Genomic DNA, 15,164 nt, shown 5'->3' on the forward strand with positions numbered 1-15,164 from the left:
CCTTGGCAGTGTAGTTCCAGTGGTAAATAAATGTCATAGAACTCTTAAAAAGTTCGTTTTGTACATAACCTCGAGTAGGTTTAGATCAGATGCAAATAAAATACAATATTAGCCAGTCAGCATAACCAATTAAATTCTTCTTGTGTAGAAAGTTATGAATTATCTTTTTATTCCCTAAATTGATGCTTAGTGAGATGATGTATTACTGAAAAACTTCTCAGTTATGAGGTGCTCATAGCTAGTGCTTTGTACCTTGAGTAACATAACCTCAATAAGTCTACAGACGAAATGCCATTATTAAACATCTCGTCAAAATGCATCACTTTTAGTATAGTTTGTTGTCGAATAGTGTTAGAGAATGTTCTGTGGTTGCATATAACACTGTTATATAACTGTTTGTAGCATGGAGGTAGAATAAGGGGAGATGGCGCTACAGACTTACGCTGTACGTTGTTTTGAAGCCAGTGGGCGGGGCCTGCCGCCATCTTGGATCCTCCAAAACATTAGCAGACGAATGTTTACAATTGCTTCTTGTTCGTTATTTCTGTCGTGTACACGCGATATTCGTTTTATACAGTAAATGTTACACTGGTTTAGTGAACAACGAAGCATAAGGAACGCAACTTCAAACGTTTTTCTGGTCTTAAATGCGTATTCGATACAGTAATACGACACGAAAATATGACGCTTCGGGCCTCAGTACAGTAATTCCTTTTTGCTTATACACTTCGAATAACCGAGAAGAGAAGTATGTGCTATGAAAAGCGTGCTTTCGTAATCCATTTCTACTCACTTTCATTGTGTTTGTGTCGATAATTGATAAAGCCAGAACTCCAAAAGCAATGATTGATAGTTTACAGGCACCGATTTGTATTCGTTGTATTTTCAAGTCAAATGCAAATTTTAAATGTTCCAGTTTGCAAAAAATTTACCTAGTTTCCTTTGGTGTCCCTTAGATGTATGCAGGCATGGAATAAACAAGCTGTTATGTCAACAAAGTGAAAGATTCGTTAAATTACGAAGGAAAAGAAGTGAATTAAGATTGTCAGGCCCATTGTAGTTTACACATCTGCTTCGTTTTTAAATTGTACCTACCAAATGACATTCAGTGTGGCAAATAACAGCAATTTACAGGGTAACACGACAACACAGTGATTAGTGTAATTATCTAAGACTGGTCTTAGATAAGGAACTTTGCTTTAACAAATATGTAACCCTTTATAATTTAACCACTGTAACAGGTGTTCCACACATTTTACTGAAGATTTAATTAACTAAATGTAGTATATTAAATTATTGCATTTTAAAACCTTAGTCCTCATTTCCAGGATATTTCTAGCCAGGACTTTTCAGTTACTTGGGAATAACCAAACGATGAAAACCAAGTGTATTGCTCACCTTCAGAGAGCTCTTCGCGTTGGATTGATAGGAAATCTAAAGTCAAATCACAGAAATAAGACCATACTGTAAAACTTTACAGTGCATCAGAATTTCAAGTATATATAAGAAAATATCGCTTAAATAAGCCCACTTACGAATGAAATGTGATTTGTTTAAACTTTAGACTACAATCACAACGATTAGAACACCAGTAAGCGACGCAAGCCGGCATTTTTTATCAAAACACTTCACGACTACACGGAATCAAACCACCAGAAGCGAATGTTTTGGGGTAGCTAACATGGCGGATCTTCACTTCGGTCGGCTTCAAGTTTGTGACGTCATGACAACTCCTCTTATTTTTACCTCCATGGTTTGTAGGCCCCATATGAAAAAAAATTGTATTAGCAAATCAGTAATATCGATTATTTTTTTCTAATATAGGATGTGGTGCATTATGTTTCTCTCTGGAAAATGCTGATTCTTCAGATTTATTTTTGTTCATTCTCTCATTTATTCCTCGGATGATAAGTCATATAGCATGCCATATGTGTGGAGTCGGTTGACAGCCATGGAAGTGAAAATATGTGTGCTGATTCCGAAATTACGTGGCTAGTTTTCGGTCTGCATCTAGTTTATTCGTTTACTGCGTCTAATGTGTCGATATTTTAGCAATCAGTGTACTCGTTTAGGGGTTTGTATAGTCGGTCGCGGTGTTTCTGTTAAGAAACTAATGTCTTTTTAAACGTAAACATCCGACTAGGTTAGTGACCAGCCATGGCTAGCACATCGACCAGCTCTGTGGGGGCACTACTGTCACGGTCTCACAACATCAACGCACCAATGCAAGGCACCGGTGCGTGCACAGCCGGCAGCTCCACCACCACGCGGTCGCATCTGACATCGACTATGTCAACGCGCCATCAATTACCTACTGACTATTCATCTCTCCAGTCACAGTGGTCCTCATTGAGAATTTGGCTGATAACGTCATTCATTGCTACTTGCAGGCTGTGAGCAACATAATATACAGCTCAGATTTTGCGCGCCATTCATGTATCGCAAATGGCAACATCTGTATTTTTCTACACAAGTTGGATATGTTGACTGTTTACTGTAAAAAGGCGCATACTAATTAACGTTATGTTTACGACACTGAGATGTTGCAAAAGTTCAAACACACAAGTTGTCTTCTTTCTGTTTTGTTTTTCTTCACTGTGTTTCCTTTCATATCCAAACGCTGAGTAATTAATCAAGTGTCTAAATATGGCCGCGCCCTTGGACATATATGCAAAGTACCATTGCGGTATAAGATGCACAATTTATGATTGAAGATTTCGACAGAGTGTCAGTCAAATTACAGTTTCCATTCAAAGCCAGTATTTTTACAATTTGTGTGTAAGTGGATGACATAATTTACTATAAATGTGAAACACATAATGAAAAACTGCCCAAATCCAGTGGATGATATGAGTAACGTCAGCGATTTCTCTACCCCTAAAGCCACAACATCTGTAAGCCAATCAGTCCGAGAAGCGCTTGCTCCGGTCAAAACTCTATACAGGACAGTACAAGAGGTCGACATCTCTCAAATCGTTTCAAATTGTCCCATGGATTTACCAAGCGACCTCGCTCGTCTTCTGATGTGGTCCTGATGAGCACTGTCATGAAAAGACCAACAATATTTTCGATGCCACAAATTATAAAAACCTTCAGACGGCCCCGACTACGAATATTTTAAAACTCACCAGTCGATTGGCGAAAGCGTCGTCTTCTCCTGTAACGGTAAGAAGCTACTCTGCAAAACGGAAGTGTACCCGCCTAATCTCTATGGATTACTCAAGGTGCACAAACCACAAGTTCCTCTGAGGCCTATTGTTAGTGCTACATGGTCTCCTACTCACTAGTTAGCTAGACACTTTGCTTCACTGCCGAAACCTTATGTTGGTAGAACAGATAGTCACATTAAAAATTCACACATTTCATTGACAAATGAAAAGAAATGCGCATGGGTCCTGGTGATATCCTTGTTAGTTTTCATGTTGTGTCGTTATTTACCACGACTCCGGGGAGCGAAGCTGTCTCATCCATAGCGAATATTTCTCCAGCGCATATTGTGGCATTATTCAGACACTGCCTCACCACAACGTACAATAATGATTTTATGGAAATATTGACGGGGTGGCTGTGAGCAGGTGTCTTAATTTGGCTGTGGCCAATTTGTTTAAGGACATCTTTGAACAACGGGCGTTGTAGACTGCCAGTAAAAGATTAGTCAGGTGGTACCGATATGTTGATGATACTTTCTTAGTATAGACACACGGTGCAGAGGAGTTGGATGCCTTCCTGATATATCTCAACAGTATCAACCCGAAAATCCAATTTACATCTACATCTATATCTACATCCATACTCCATACTCCGCAAGCCACCTGACGGTGTGTGGCGGAGGGTACCTTGAGTACCTCTATCGGTTCTCCCTTCTTGGCCATATGGTTACGACCAGTAAAAATATACGATATCCTTAGGCTACACCGGGTGTATAAAAAATTTCTTGTAATTGTGGACTGGTTTACATTGGTAACACGAAAAGGTTAACACCCGTCTGGTTAAACACATATACTGACTGGGTGAAATGGATAAATCGACCGTAGCGGAACGTGTTTACCAAGAGGGTGATCATGAAATGAAAGTCTGCGAGGCGAGCATCATATCGAAAATATTGCTTTAACATGCACGCTTGTATTGAGATTTATGAACATCGTAACAGTTTTAACTGAAAAGAGGAAGGTGTTAAATTAGATAAAATTTGAATCTAAACGTAGCACCGTAAAAATACGATCGATTACTTTCGTACCGAACGTTCTGGTTGAGAATTACGAATTGTTTAAGAATAAAGGAGACGACTCACCGAAAGGCAGAAGCGCTGCGCCTTCGATAGGTACACAAACGAAAAGTATAGAGCTTGGACAGGTTTCGGAATGCACTTCCTTTTTAAAGCTTGTAGGATAAACGTGTATTTTCAAATTTATAGGAAAAAGTCCCCACCTCATCCCAGTACACTCTCCGTGTGTCAGGAAAAAGCTGGCAGTCGACTGAGCACAATGTAGGGAGACAGGCGTGTGCATGTGATTTTGTGTGTGTGTGTATGTGTGTGTGTTTTTCCTACAAGGACGAAAAAGAAAGTGCTTTCTGAAAGCTAGCCAAGCTCTGTATCTTTTGTTTGTGTACCTATCGACGACGCAGCGCTTGTGTCTTTCGGTGGACCGATTACTTTCAATTGAGACAGTTGGCCTTACCAGAGACAATCTGGTAGTCGACATCACCTCGCGCAGAGCACTATCGACCTTGTGACGACTGCACACGTTTGCTGGGCGGCCTCAGACTGTTTCGGTAGGGGCCACTATGTTTCTATGCAGTGCCTATTGGCCGGATGCAGCAAAGAGCGAAATTAGTGCTTAAAACGAGGTAACAGTGAAGTGAATAATTCATTCAACACCGAACTGACGGAGTATGTACTCTAATCTATTTGTAATACGAGCTTGTTCCCAGCAGTGTAACTGGGTGCATGTGGTTAGGTGTTGTGAGCTGCATTAAACGAGACTTTTACGGGAAGCTGAATCGCCCTGTATAAATTCTAAAACCAGCAGAGCCCTTGCAGCTAATTAGTTTACTCACAGTGAGTTCAGACGAGCACTTTTGCTGACTGTGTCCGCGATTGCTTCTCTGTCTAACCCGTCGTGTCTCCTGTCCTGTCTGCAACTCTGACAACTGAACACATCTCTGTGTGCACAGTCCTCTGACTGACTACATGTTTTTAGCTTCTCCTCCAAGTGCAGAGTTCGCCAACGTCTGCCTTCTTGTGGGTGCTCTGTTTTGAAATTTTTTTTCACCTCTCCTTCTGACCATCAGTCCCTGACATCGCATAATGTCGCTCTTCACATTGTATTATTGGATCTGTGGTGATTTGAGGTGCATATATCTTTCAGAGACTGAGTGGAAAGGTTAGGAAGCTGTTCCCTATAACGTATGGAACTGTGTCCTAAGCCTTTCATCGTATTCTTACGACACAGCTTCACTCCCACCAGAAGCTCTCGGTCTGGTAGCTTCTGCTCTCTCTCTTTCTCTCTCAATTGTACCCCTCTGCTAACATAAGTTACTTCTTATCATAAAATAACTGAATTCACTAACTTTGTATTATTATTTACTCCACTGTCGTCTAAGGATTGTCTCCGTAAATTCTGTCACATAACTTCGTCCGTTATCGTGCTTACTTAAGTCTGTCTCCTTATTTATATCACAGGACTTCTCTAGTCTACGTCCTCTGATCTCGCCCATCTGGTCCCTCGACCAATCTGTGTCTGCTTATTCAGCTATAGCCATACTACAACTTTCCTTAGTTAACTTTCACATTGCTGTCACTTGGCTTTTTCGCTGTGGGCACGACAATGTGCACTGTGCTAAAGGACTGAACACGTGTTCGTATAATTACAAAATCTATAGTCATGAACAGCGCTGCAGATGAGTTGTTGATAGTTTTATCTGTACTAAGTTTCCATTTATTTCGTATTTATTGAAACTGATTCTGACGTTGACACTGCTGCTATTTACGTCTTGAGCTACGCCGTCTTGTTCTTTTTCCACAACATTCGTTGAACTAACGTCGGATCAAACAACGTGACGATATTTTGAGTACTTTGGACTATCAGCACAGCAGCCATTATTTCTGACGCAGCCTCAGAGGTAGGTGCGACGGCAATGGCAACACTGGGCTGAGAAACAATCGTCTGAAAAAGGACTATTTCTGGCTTCTTGAAGTTCCCTCATTCTTGAAAAGCCCGCCCCGTAACATGATGGACCGATGTCGCTATTTATCCACTTCTCTCAACCAACACTGCTTTTCAGCTGGCTAGTAGCGCATACTGCGAAGGCTGAATTGTCCATCGTTTACAGACGATGCTTTATCCATAAAGAAGAACTTGCGTAAAGATTTCGCACTAATTCTCAGTTTTTGTAAACAACATTCTGAAAACTGTAACACCTTTTGAAAGTCTTTACAATGAAACGAATGAGCTGGAGCGAACTGTGGGAAGGATGAAACCCGATGGACTATAGTATTCGCCCAGCAAAAGTATTGACTAATCACTGTCGCACCTCAAGCAGCCATGAACTGACACATGATTAATCTGTTACCGTTGCTAAAATATGGGCTGCAAATCACTCATGTTGTACACTACTGGCCATTAAAATTGCTACACCACGAAGATGACGTGCTACAGACGCGAAATTTAACCGACGGGAAGAAGATGCTGTGATTAGCTTTTCAGAGCATTCACACAAGGGCTGGCGCCGGTGGCGACACCTACAACGTGCTGACATGAGGAAAGTTTCCAACCGATTTCTCATACACAAACAGCAGTTGACGGCATTGCCTGGTGAAACGTTGTTGTGATGCATCGTGTAAGGCGGAGAAATGCGTACCATCACGTTTACGACTTTGATAAAGGTCGGATTGTAACCTATCGCGATTGCGATTTATCGTATCGCGATACTGCTCATCGCGTTGGTCGAGATCCAATGACTGTTAGCAGAATATGGGATCGGTGGGTTCAGGAGGGTAACATAGTACGCCGTGCTGGATTCCAACGGCCTTGTATCACTAGCATTCGAGATGACAGGCGTCTTATCCGCATGGCTGTAACGGATCCCTGAGTCAACAGATGGGGCGTTTGCAAGACAACAACCATATGCACGAACAATTCGACGACGTATCCAGCAGCATGGACTATCAGATCGGAGACCATGGCTGCGGTTACCCTTGACGCTGCATCACAGACAGGAACGCCTGCGATGGTGTACTCAACGACGAACCTGGGTGCACGAATGGCAAAACGTCATTTTTTCAGATGAATCCAGGTTCTGTTTACAGCATCATGATGGTCGCATCCGTGTTTAGTGACATCGCGGTGAATGCACATTGGAAGCGTGTATTCGTCATCGCCATACTGGCGTATCACCCGGCGTCATGGTATGGGGTGCCATTGGTTACACGTCTCGGCCACCTCTTGGTCGCACTGACGGCACTTTGAACAGTGGACGTTACATTTCAGATGTGTTACGACCCGTGGCTCTACCCCTCATTAGATCCCTGCGAAGCCCTACATTTCAGCAGGATAAAGCACGACCGCATGTTGCAGGTCCTTTCTGGATACAGAAAATGTTCGACTGCTGCCCTGGCCAGCACATTCTCCAGATCTCTCACCAATTGAAAACGTCTGGTCAATGGTGGCCGAGCAGCTGGCTCGTCACAATACGCCAGTAACTACTCGTGATGAAGTGTGGTATCGTGTTGAAGCTGCATGGGCAGCTGTACCTGTACACGCCATCCAAGCTCTGTTTGACTCAATGCCCAGGCGTATCAAGGCTGTTATTACGGCCAGAGGTGGTTGTTCTGGGTACTGATTTCTCAGGACCTATGCACGCAAATTGCGTGAAAATGTAATCACTTGTCAGTTCTAGTATACTATATTTGTCGAATGAATACCCGTTTTTCATCTGCATTTCTTCTTGGTGTAGCAATTTTAATGGCCAGTAGTGTATTTGTTTTTCATGGCGTATTTATTCTTCACCCATTCCGTCTCGTGTATTTAAAAAAAATATTGCAAGGGCAGTTAACGATTGATTGACACGACCAGGATAGCTTTCGCCGTGTGGAGTGGGCTCGTGGTTTGAGGCGCCATGTCACGGATTGCGCGTCCCCTTCCACCGGAGGTTCGAGTCCTCCCTCGAGCATGTGTGTGTGTGTGTTGTTCTTAGCATAAGTTAGTTTCAGTTAGTTGAAGTGGTGTGTAAGTCCGGGGATCGATGACCTCAGCAGTTTGGTCCCTTAGGAATTCACACACATTTGAACAAAAAATGGTTCAAATGGCTCTAAGCACTATGGGACCTAACGTCTGAGGCCATCAGTCCCCTAGACTTAGAACTACTCAAACCTAACTAACCTAAGGACATCACACACATCCATGCCCGAACACATTTCAAAATTTTGATAGCTTTCTGTAAACAACTGCGCCACTGCCTTAACGGAGTGGCTACTTTCACCAGAAGGGAAATGCATATCATCTTTACGGCTGTCGTATTCGTTGCGAAAGTCTGAATATACTTACTATGAAGGTGTTTCATGGCTACAACAAAAGGGCACAGACCGATAGACTTCAGGTGCACTGGTGATGGCATGATCTGCACCACAACTACATGTTTACTTACATTTATCACAGGAAGGCACACACCTCTTCGGACAGTGGGACAGTGGTTCGTTATCCTGTTACTACCTAATCCAGCTCAAAAAACGTTACTTCTTTTGTAACAGTTCAACACAGTGTGTCACACTATGATACAGAATTACTTTTGTATTTTTCTGTGTTATTATGTTACCAAGAATGTAATACTCTTCATTATTTCTTTGTCAGAGAAGATCAGGTGCAATATCGTGGTCCTGATTTCACGTAAACAGATTCAAACGGTTTTGTAAATTTTGTAAACTAGACACAATGATGGCAGTGTAGCTGGAAAACTTAGTGGATTTGAGAGGCATGAAATCCTGTAGGCCTCAGTACAGTGTTAATTACTGAATAGGCTTCAAGATCATGGTAACGGAAATATATTGTGTGGCTGAAGAATTTCTAACGATTTTCATAATTTAATATGAGACAAGTTCAATGTAACTGTTGCCTTCAAATTAAATCATCATGCCTTTAGCTCTACGTTATAAGACAATGCCATTTCAGACAACCAGTATTGTTAATCCTCTTCCAATGGCAATTATTAACGAGGAGCCATATACTATCATCCTAACTATCGAGTATCACCTTATGAAAAAGAGACATGATCGTTATAAGAATAGTAAATGACCCGAAAAGAAAACTATTTTTTTCACTTTCTTTGGAATATAAATTCTTCCAGTTAATGAAAGCCTTTAAGTAAATCTTGTTTTCAAACAATATTAATCAACGCTTTGAAACTTCATTAACTATTGTAATTATTAAAGTTGTGAAATGAAGGTTTCTTTTATACTCATATTCATATTTATCATTCAATTTAGTGTGTCTAGTAATTTCATATGCTATCAAATTTCGGAGTTGACTTAATATATTGCTGCTTACTGTGAAGTTATTTATACTTCATTATTGCGTTTGTGATAATGAATTTTATCTATGTGGAAGAAATGGTTAGTTAAACTCTGTGACAGTAAACATTACTGTGAGGTTAAGCTATGTAATTATTAACACATCATGGGAGGCAATAGTTCAGTCAGTTTTTATTTTAGATAATGCTTAAGTGTTGAGTATTGCGGTTAAGTGACCAACAAAATTTTGTGGTAGTTAATATATTAAACTGATCTTCTACATGAATAATGACCACATTCGTCCATACATGTATCATTAATTGTTACTAGAGTTCAAATTCAATCTGTTCCAGTTAGTTCCAAATACTGTTGTCCACTGTAGGATTGGTTATCATATTGCTTCAATAATTAATTACATTTTCTCTAATTTTCAATTTCTTAATCGGTAACAAAATTAATCTTTGTGTTTACCTATGATTCGAGCCGTCATTGTTGGGGCAACATACCCACATGTCACAGTAACGGGTGGTTTTACTCTTTTCCACATCTTTTCTGTTTATTTAGTTCGAAACTGATGTATTTTTCGGTACTCTGGTGCCCTTAGTCACTGTCGTTGCCACGAATGCCGTAGGGTGTGGGAGTGTTAAATGTTGAAGAAAGCTTCTTCCCACAGCCACAGAAAAAGTGATCGAGTCACATTTTTATGGAAGGCGGTGTCATAATTTGGCAGCTATGAATGTTACAAATTACTTGCATACATCAGAAAAAACTGTATACATTCCAGAATGATACTGGCAGAAGTAAGGCTGTGAGTACCGGGCGTGAGTCGTGCTTCGGTAGCTCAGTTGGTAGAGCACTTGCCCGCGAAAGGCAAAGGTCCCGAGTTCGAGTCTCGGTCGGGCACACAGTTTTAATCTGCCAGGAAGTTTCACTGTATACATTGTTAAATATAACTTGCCGAAAGTTGCATATTGATGTATTTACTCCTTTTTTTATTTATGAATCTGGCCAGCTATGGACTGCACACAACTTAAGACTTATAGTGTTTCTTTTTCTTCCTTTCTCCCCAGTACCTCTTCATTTTCTCTCCAACTGCTCGTCACTACTCATGTGTTCACACTCTCTTGGTTCGAGGTTTTGGCTCATCTTCTTCATAGTTTGTGTTTTCTATCAGTAGCCTGAAGTGATTCCTATCACATATTATTTCTTCTGTAACACTTATTTTGTTGGCATCTTTCTTTATTGCATCTATCCATACTACAGTTTTTTTCAGCTTAGTAACATAATTAAAATTTTCTTTTTAATCCATGTTCCTTCCATTCTTTTTAAATGTCCATAAAATCTTAGCTGTCTCTTCCTCATTGTATCTGTGATCTTTTCTGTAGTTTTTGTATAAATCTTCATTTCACCTGTTAATCCACCTATTTTCATTGTTTTTCTCAGGACCTAGAGTTTATTTTAGTATCTGTCTCGCTCCTATTTCTAGATCTATTAATTCACCTTTCTTATTCTATGTTACTCTCTCTGATCCAAATGTAGCTTGTGTCCTAATAACTGAATTATAAGGTCTAATCTTCGCTTGTATTGATATTGATTTCTTACTGTAGTTGTTCTGTGTTAATTTATATGCAAATTGTAATTTTTTTATTCTTTCTTTATTTGATGTGTTATCCAGTCCATTGGCTTCGATCCACTGCTCAAGGTATTTGAATTAATCAACTCTTTTAATTTTTCCATACAGTTTTCATAAACTTTTCTGTTACGTTTGTGTTCTATGTACTCGATTTTTTCATAGGATTTTTTAAAGCCCAGTCTTTTCAGCAGTCTCCTGTAAGAGATCAAGCATAACTGTTGCGTCTGTTCGGTTTTCAGTTATCAGTGCCATATCATCTGCAAAGGGTAAACATTTCACTTCAAATTTGTTCTTTCTTTGGCCTGTACGTATACCCTTTGTGCCTCTGTTTTTTAATGTGCTTTCCAATGTTTTTACTATTTTATCTAAAACCAAGTTAAAGAGAATTGCGGACAGTCTATCTCCTTGTCGAACTCATGTTTTGATTTTGAATGGTTCAGAAATTTCGCCTTGAAACTTAATCCTTGATTTTGTATCTGTGAGCGTTTGTTCAACAACTCTTCTGGTGTTTTCGTCTACACCTGTTCGATAAAGTATCTGGAATAGTGTTTGTCTGTCAACTGAATCGTAGGCCTTCTTGAAGTCTACGAATGTACCTACTATATTTTTAGTTTGTATAGCTCTCACTCTTAAAATTGTTTTTAAATTAAGAATCTGTTCTGTGCATAATCTATGTTTTCTAAATCCTGCTTGATAATCCCCTATATTAGATCCTGCTTGTTCTTCTATTGTAGTGAAAAGTGCTTTAGACAGTATTTTGTATGTTACTGGTAACAAGGATATACCCTTGTAGTTGTTGGTGTCTGTTTTATCTTGTTTTTCTACGTATAGGATGGATCAATGCTTTTTTCCAGTCACCCGGTATGATTTCTATTCTCCAAATGTCTTTAATTATCTTGTGAAATTTCTGCCATGCGGATAAGCCCCCTAGTTTCCACATTTGTGCTGTTATCCTATCCTCTCCTGGTGCTTTTCTTTTCTTCAATGCTTTGATAATATTTTCTATTTCTTCTACTGTAGGTAGTTCCGATGGTGGATTTTCATGTTGTGATTTTTGAAATTGTAATCTGTCATTAGGCTCTTCACAAAAATAATAGATTTTCAAAGTATTCAGCAAACATTTGGCAGTTCTCTTTATTGTTTAAAACCATTTTTCCATTTTTAACTTTAAAATGTAAACTTGGTGACTGGAATCCTGTTAAAACTTCTTCGAAAGTCTTATAGAAGTCTATAGTGGTGTTCCTTTTAAAGTCTGTATCCATTTCTTCTAAACTGTCTTTGTCATATTTTCTTTTCACAGGTCTAATGATTTTTGCTGTCTTTTTCCTTTCTTCTTTAAGCTCCTCCCAGTATTCATGTTTCTTATTACTGTTCCATTTCTTCCATGCCTTTAGTCTATTGTCAATTGCTTCATCACACAACTTGTTCTACTACCTGTGTCTTGGTATTTTTGAGGTTGTCCCATATCTTTAACTGACTCTATCATTGTTTCTTTAATTTCTTCCCAATCATCCATTTTTCTTCCGTTTAATACATCACAGAATTTGCCCTGATTTTGAGTGAGAAATTTAGTGTTTACTCTTGGAAAATTTTTTGGTTTTGGTTTAGGTTAGTTCGGTTGGAACATGGTCTTTATTTCAGTCAGATAATGGTCTGAGTCTATGTTTAGGTCCTTCCTCATTCTGACATCAAAAATTTCCTTGTAGTTACAAGTTGTTATTCCTACATAGTCTAACTGACATTCACCTTGATTTGGATTAGGTGATACCCACGTTTTTTTCTTTCTTGCAAGTTTCCTGAATATCGAAATTACTGTTAGGTTAAATTGTTTACAAAAATCTATGAGTCTTTCCCCATTTCTGTTGGTTCTTTCATGTGCTGGATAATCTTCAACTACTGATTTAAATTTTATTTCTTTGCTAACTTGTGCATTAACGTCGTCCACTAAAATTTTGATATGTTCTTTTGGTAATTTGGATGTTTCGTGTTCTAACATTTCCCAAAAATCTTCCACTTTGTCAACATTTGTTCTGTTACGAAGGTTGATAGGTGCATGTGCATTTAAAGTGGTGTAGCGTTTATTGCCTGGCTCAAACGTCCGAAATGAAATTCGTTCTGATGGGGAGCTAAAATTAGTTATTGATTCCGTACGTTGCTGTTTGACCATAAATGCTGTCCCCAATATAGTATTATGGGAATTTTTAATGACTGGTTTTCCTTTTTAGATTCTCTGTCCGCCTGACTAAAATGCATTTTCATCCAGATACCTTGTTTCTTGAAGTGCTAATATAAGTATGTTGCGTTGATTGAGAGTGTCCGTTAGGTGTTTTAGTTTTCCAACTTTCATAAATGTGTTGATGTTCCGAGTCGTCAGTAGTTTCCTCATGGTTCTTATCTTTGAAAGTTCTAGGAAGCTCCGACTCTTCCTCACATGACGTTCTAGGCTCTCTAGAATCCAAAGGCCTAGTTGCACCGCCATGAATAGTGATGGAAGATTGGTTACTTCCTGGAGTATTTTTTCTTATGAAATTTACTATCTTGTCTTAGGTTAAAGTCTAGTTTGGGGAAAGGTAGTTGAACCTGTTCATGATAAAAATTCGAACATTTAGCTTAGAATTATGAGGCCGCCACTAACATGTGGTACAGACGCCTTTTGTAGCCGCCCACTGTGGGAACAGACGCTACAGTCTGGTGCTTTTATACAAAAGCCTGCCTCTTCCGCCAGTTGACGCGTTCTGATAATCTTCATCGCCGCTTTTACTCCTATATATATATATTTGTGGAGCTCCATTATAGCTGCCTATACCTATTTAGAAATATTTACGTCGAATTCAGATGACAAAAATATTATGTACGTATAGGTTCACAATCAACAACCAGTTGTTCTCAGAGTGACAACTGGATCAAAAATTGAAGATCCCAATTCATTGAACATAGTAATATACTTATCACATAGTGGAGGATTACAAATCACACATCACTACTGATACCAGCCACATCTTAAGAATTCGTCATACAAACTTTGTTAAGGCACATTGAATGAAATTGTGACTGATGTAGTGAAGATAAATTCTTTTACAGACGAAACAGAAGCAACATTCACTTTACGTTGAGCAGTACATGAGAATGTATATCACAGTATATCACTCAGTGTGAAGACAGTATTCCTCTCCAGAATTCCATCCGTTCCTTGAGCAAGTCTTGACGTGTCACAAATTCGAGTTTCATATCAAGATAGTTGGAAGCATTAGCCGTCAGCTTTTCCCACACCACGGGATTTGCAGGTGGTGCCGGATCCCTGGAAAAGAAATTGACAATTTTCTGGTGCATTGTGCGTGTCTTTGTCAAGCAGAAACCATAACAAAGTTTATCTGAATCAAATGTAACCTAAACTCTTAACTTGTATTTGTACGGGAAGAGAAACGATTTGTTTGGCGTGTGAGAAAATAAAGAATCACGCCTAGCTCGAGAGAATATAAATTGTGGACACCAAAGTTAATACGTGGTTGTCTTGGTACAGCTGCACACCAACAAACAGCGCTGATATCGACAAACGTATTCGCAACTTGCACAAAGCTGGGACAGACCACATAGCCAAATGGCAGCAGGGTGTCACAGTCACCTCGTAAACAGTACGAGGGCGGCTTTAACTCCCGCAGAGGTCGCTGACGGTTAAATACTTGTCTTCCCTATCTTTATAAACTATGGCAACGTCGTCTGTTTACAAGTGCGAAATCATAAGTTTCAGCCAAAGACAACTAAAGGCCTAAGATCGATAAATGCTTTTATACAAACGATGGCAGAGGAATACAGTACAAGCAGTTACATCAGTTTTGATTACATCCGCCGAAAAATTTATTGCTTTGAGCACTGTCTGCAGAAGACAACAGGGAGGCTGTATGTAAGTGAGGCAACGGACCAAGTGTGTGATGTTTACTGCTTGTCAGAAGAGAAAGTGTTTACAAAGGGCGCTTAATTTACACGGCCCAGTCACATTAAATTGGCCACCACTTATATTCAACGTTA

General features: G+C 39.6%; 1 protein-coding gene across 1 annotated transcript in view; it reads right to left on the reverse strand.

Moving 5' to 3' along the window:
• Nucleotides 1–14,137: 14,137 nt before the first annotated feature.
• Nucleotides 14,138–15,164, reverse strand: part of LOC126095097 (cholinesterase 1-like) — a 100,573-nt gene continuing 99,546 nt past the window's right edge. The window contains exon 10 of the mRNA XM_049909793.1: nt 14,138–14,436. Coding sequence (XP_049765750.1) covers nt 14,286–14,436 — 151 coding nt within the window. The 3' untranslated portion in view covers nt 14,138–14,285. The remainder of the gene's footprint in view (nt 14,437–15,164) is intronic.

This window comes from Schistocerca cancellata, chromosome 8, assembly GCF_023864275.1.
Source record: "Schistocerca cancellata isolate TAMUIC-IGC-003103 chromosome 8, iqSchCanc2.1, whole genome shotgun sequence".
NCBI classification, from domain to species: Eukaryota; Metazoa; Arthropoda; class Insecta; order Orthoptera; family Acrididae; genus Schistocerca; species Schistocerca cancellata.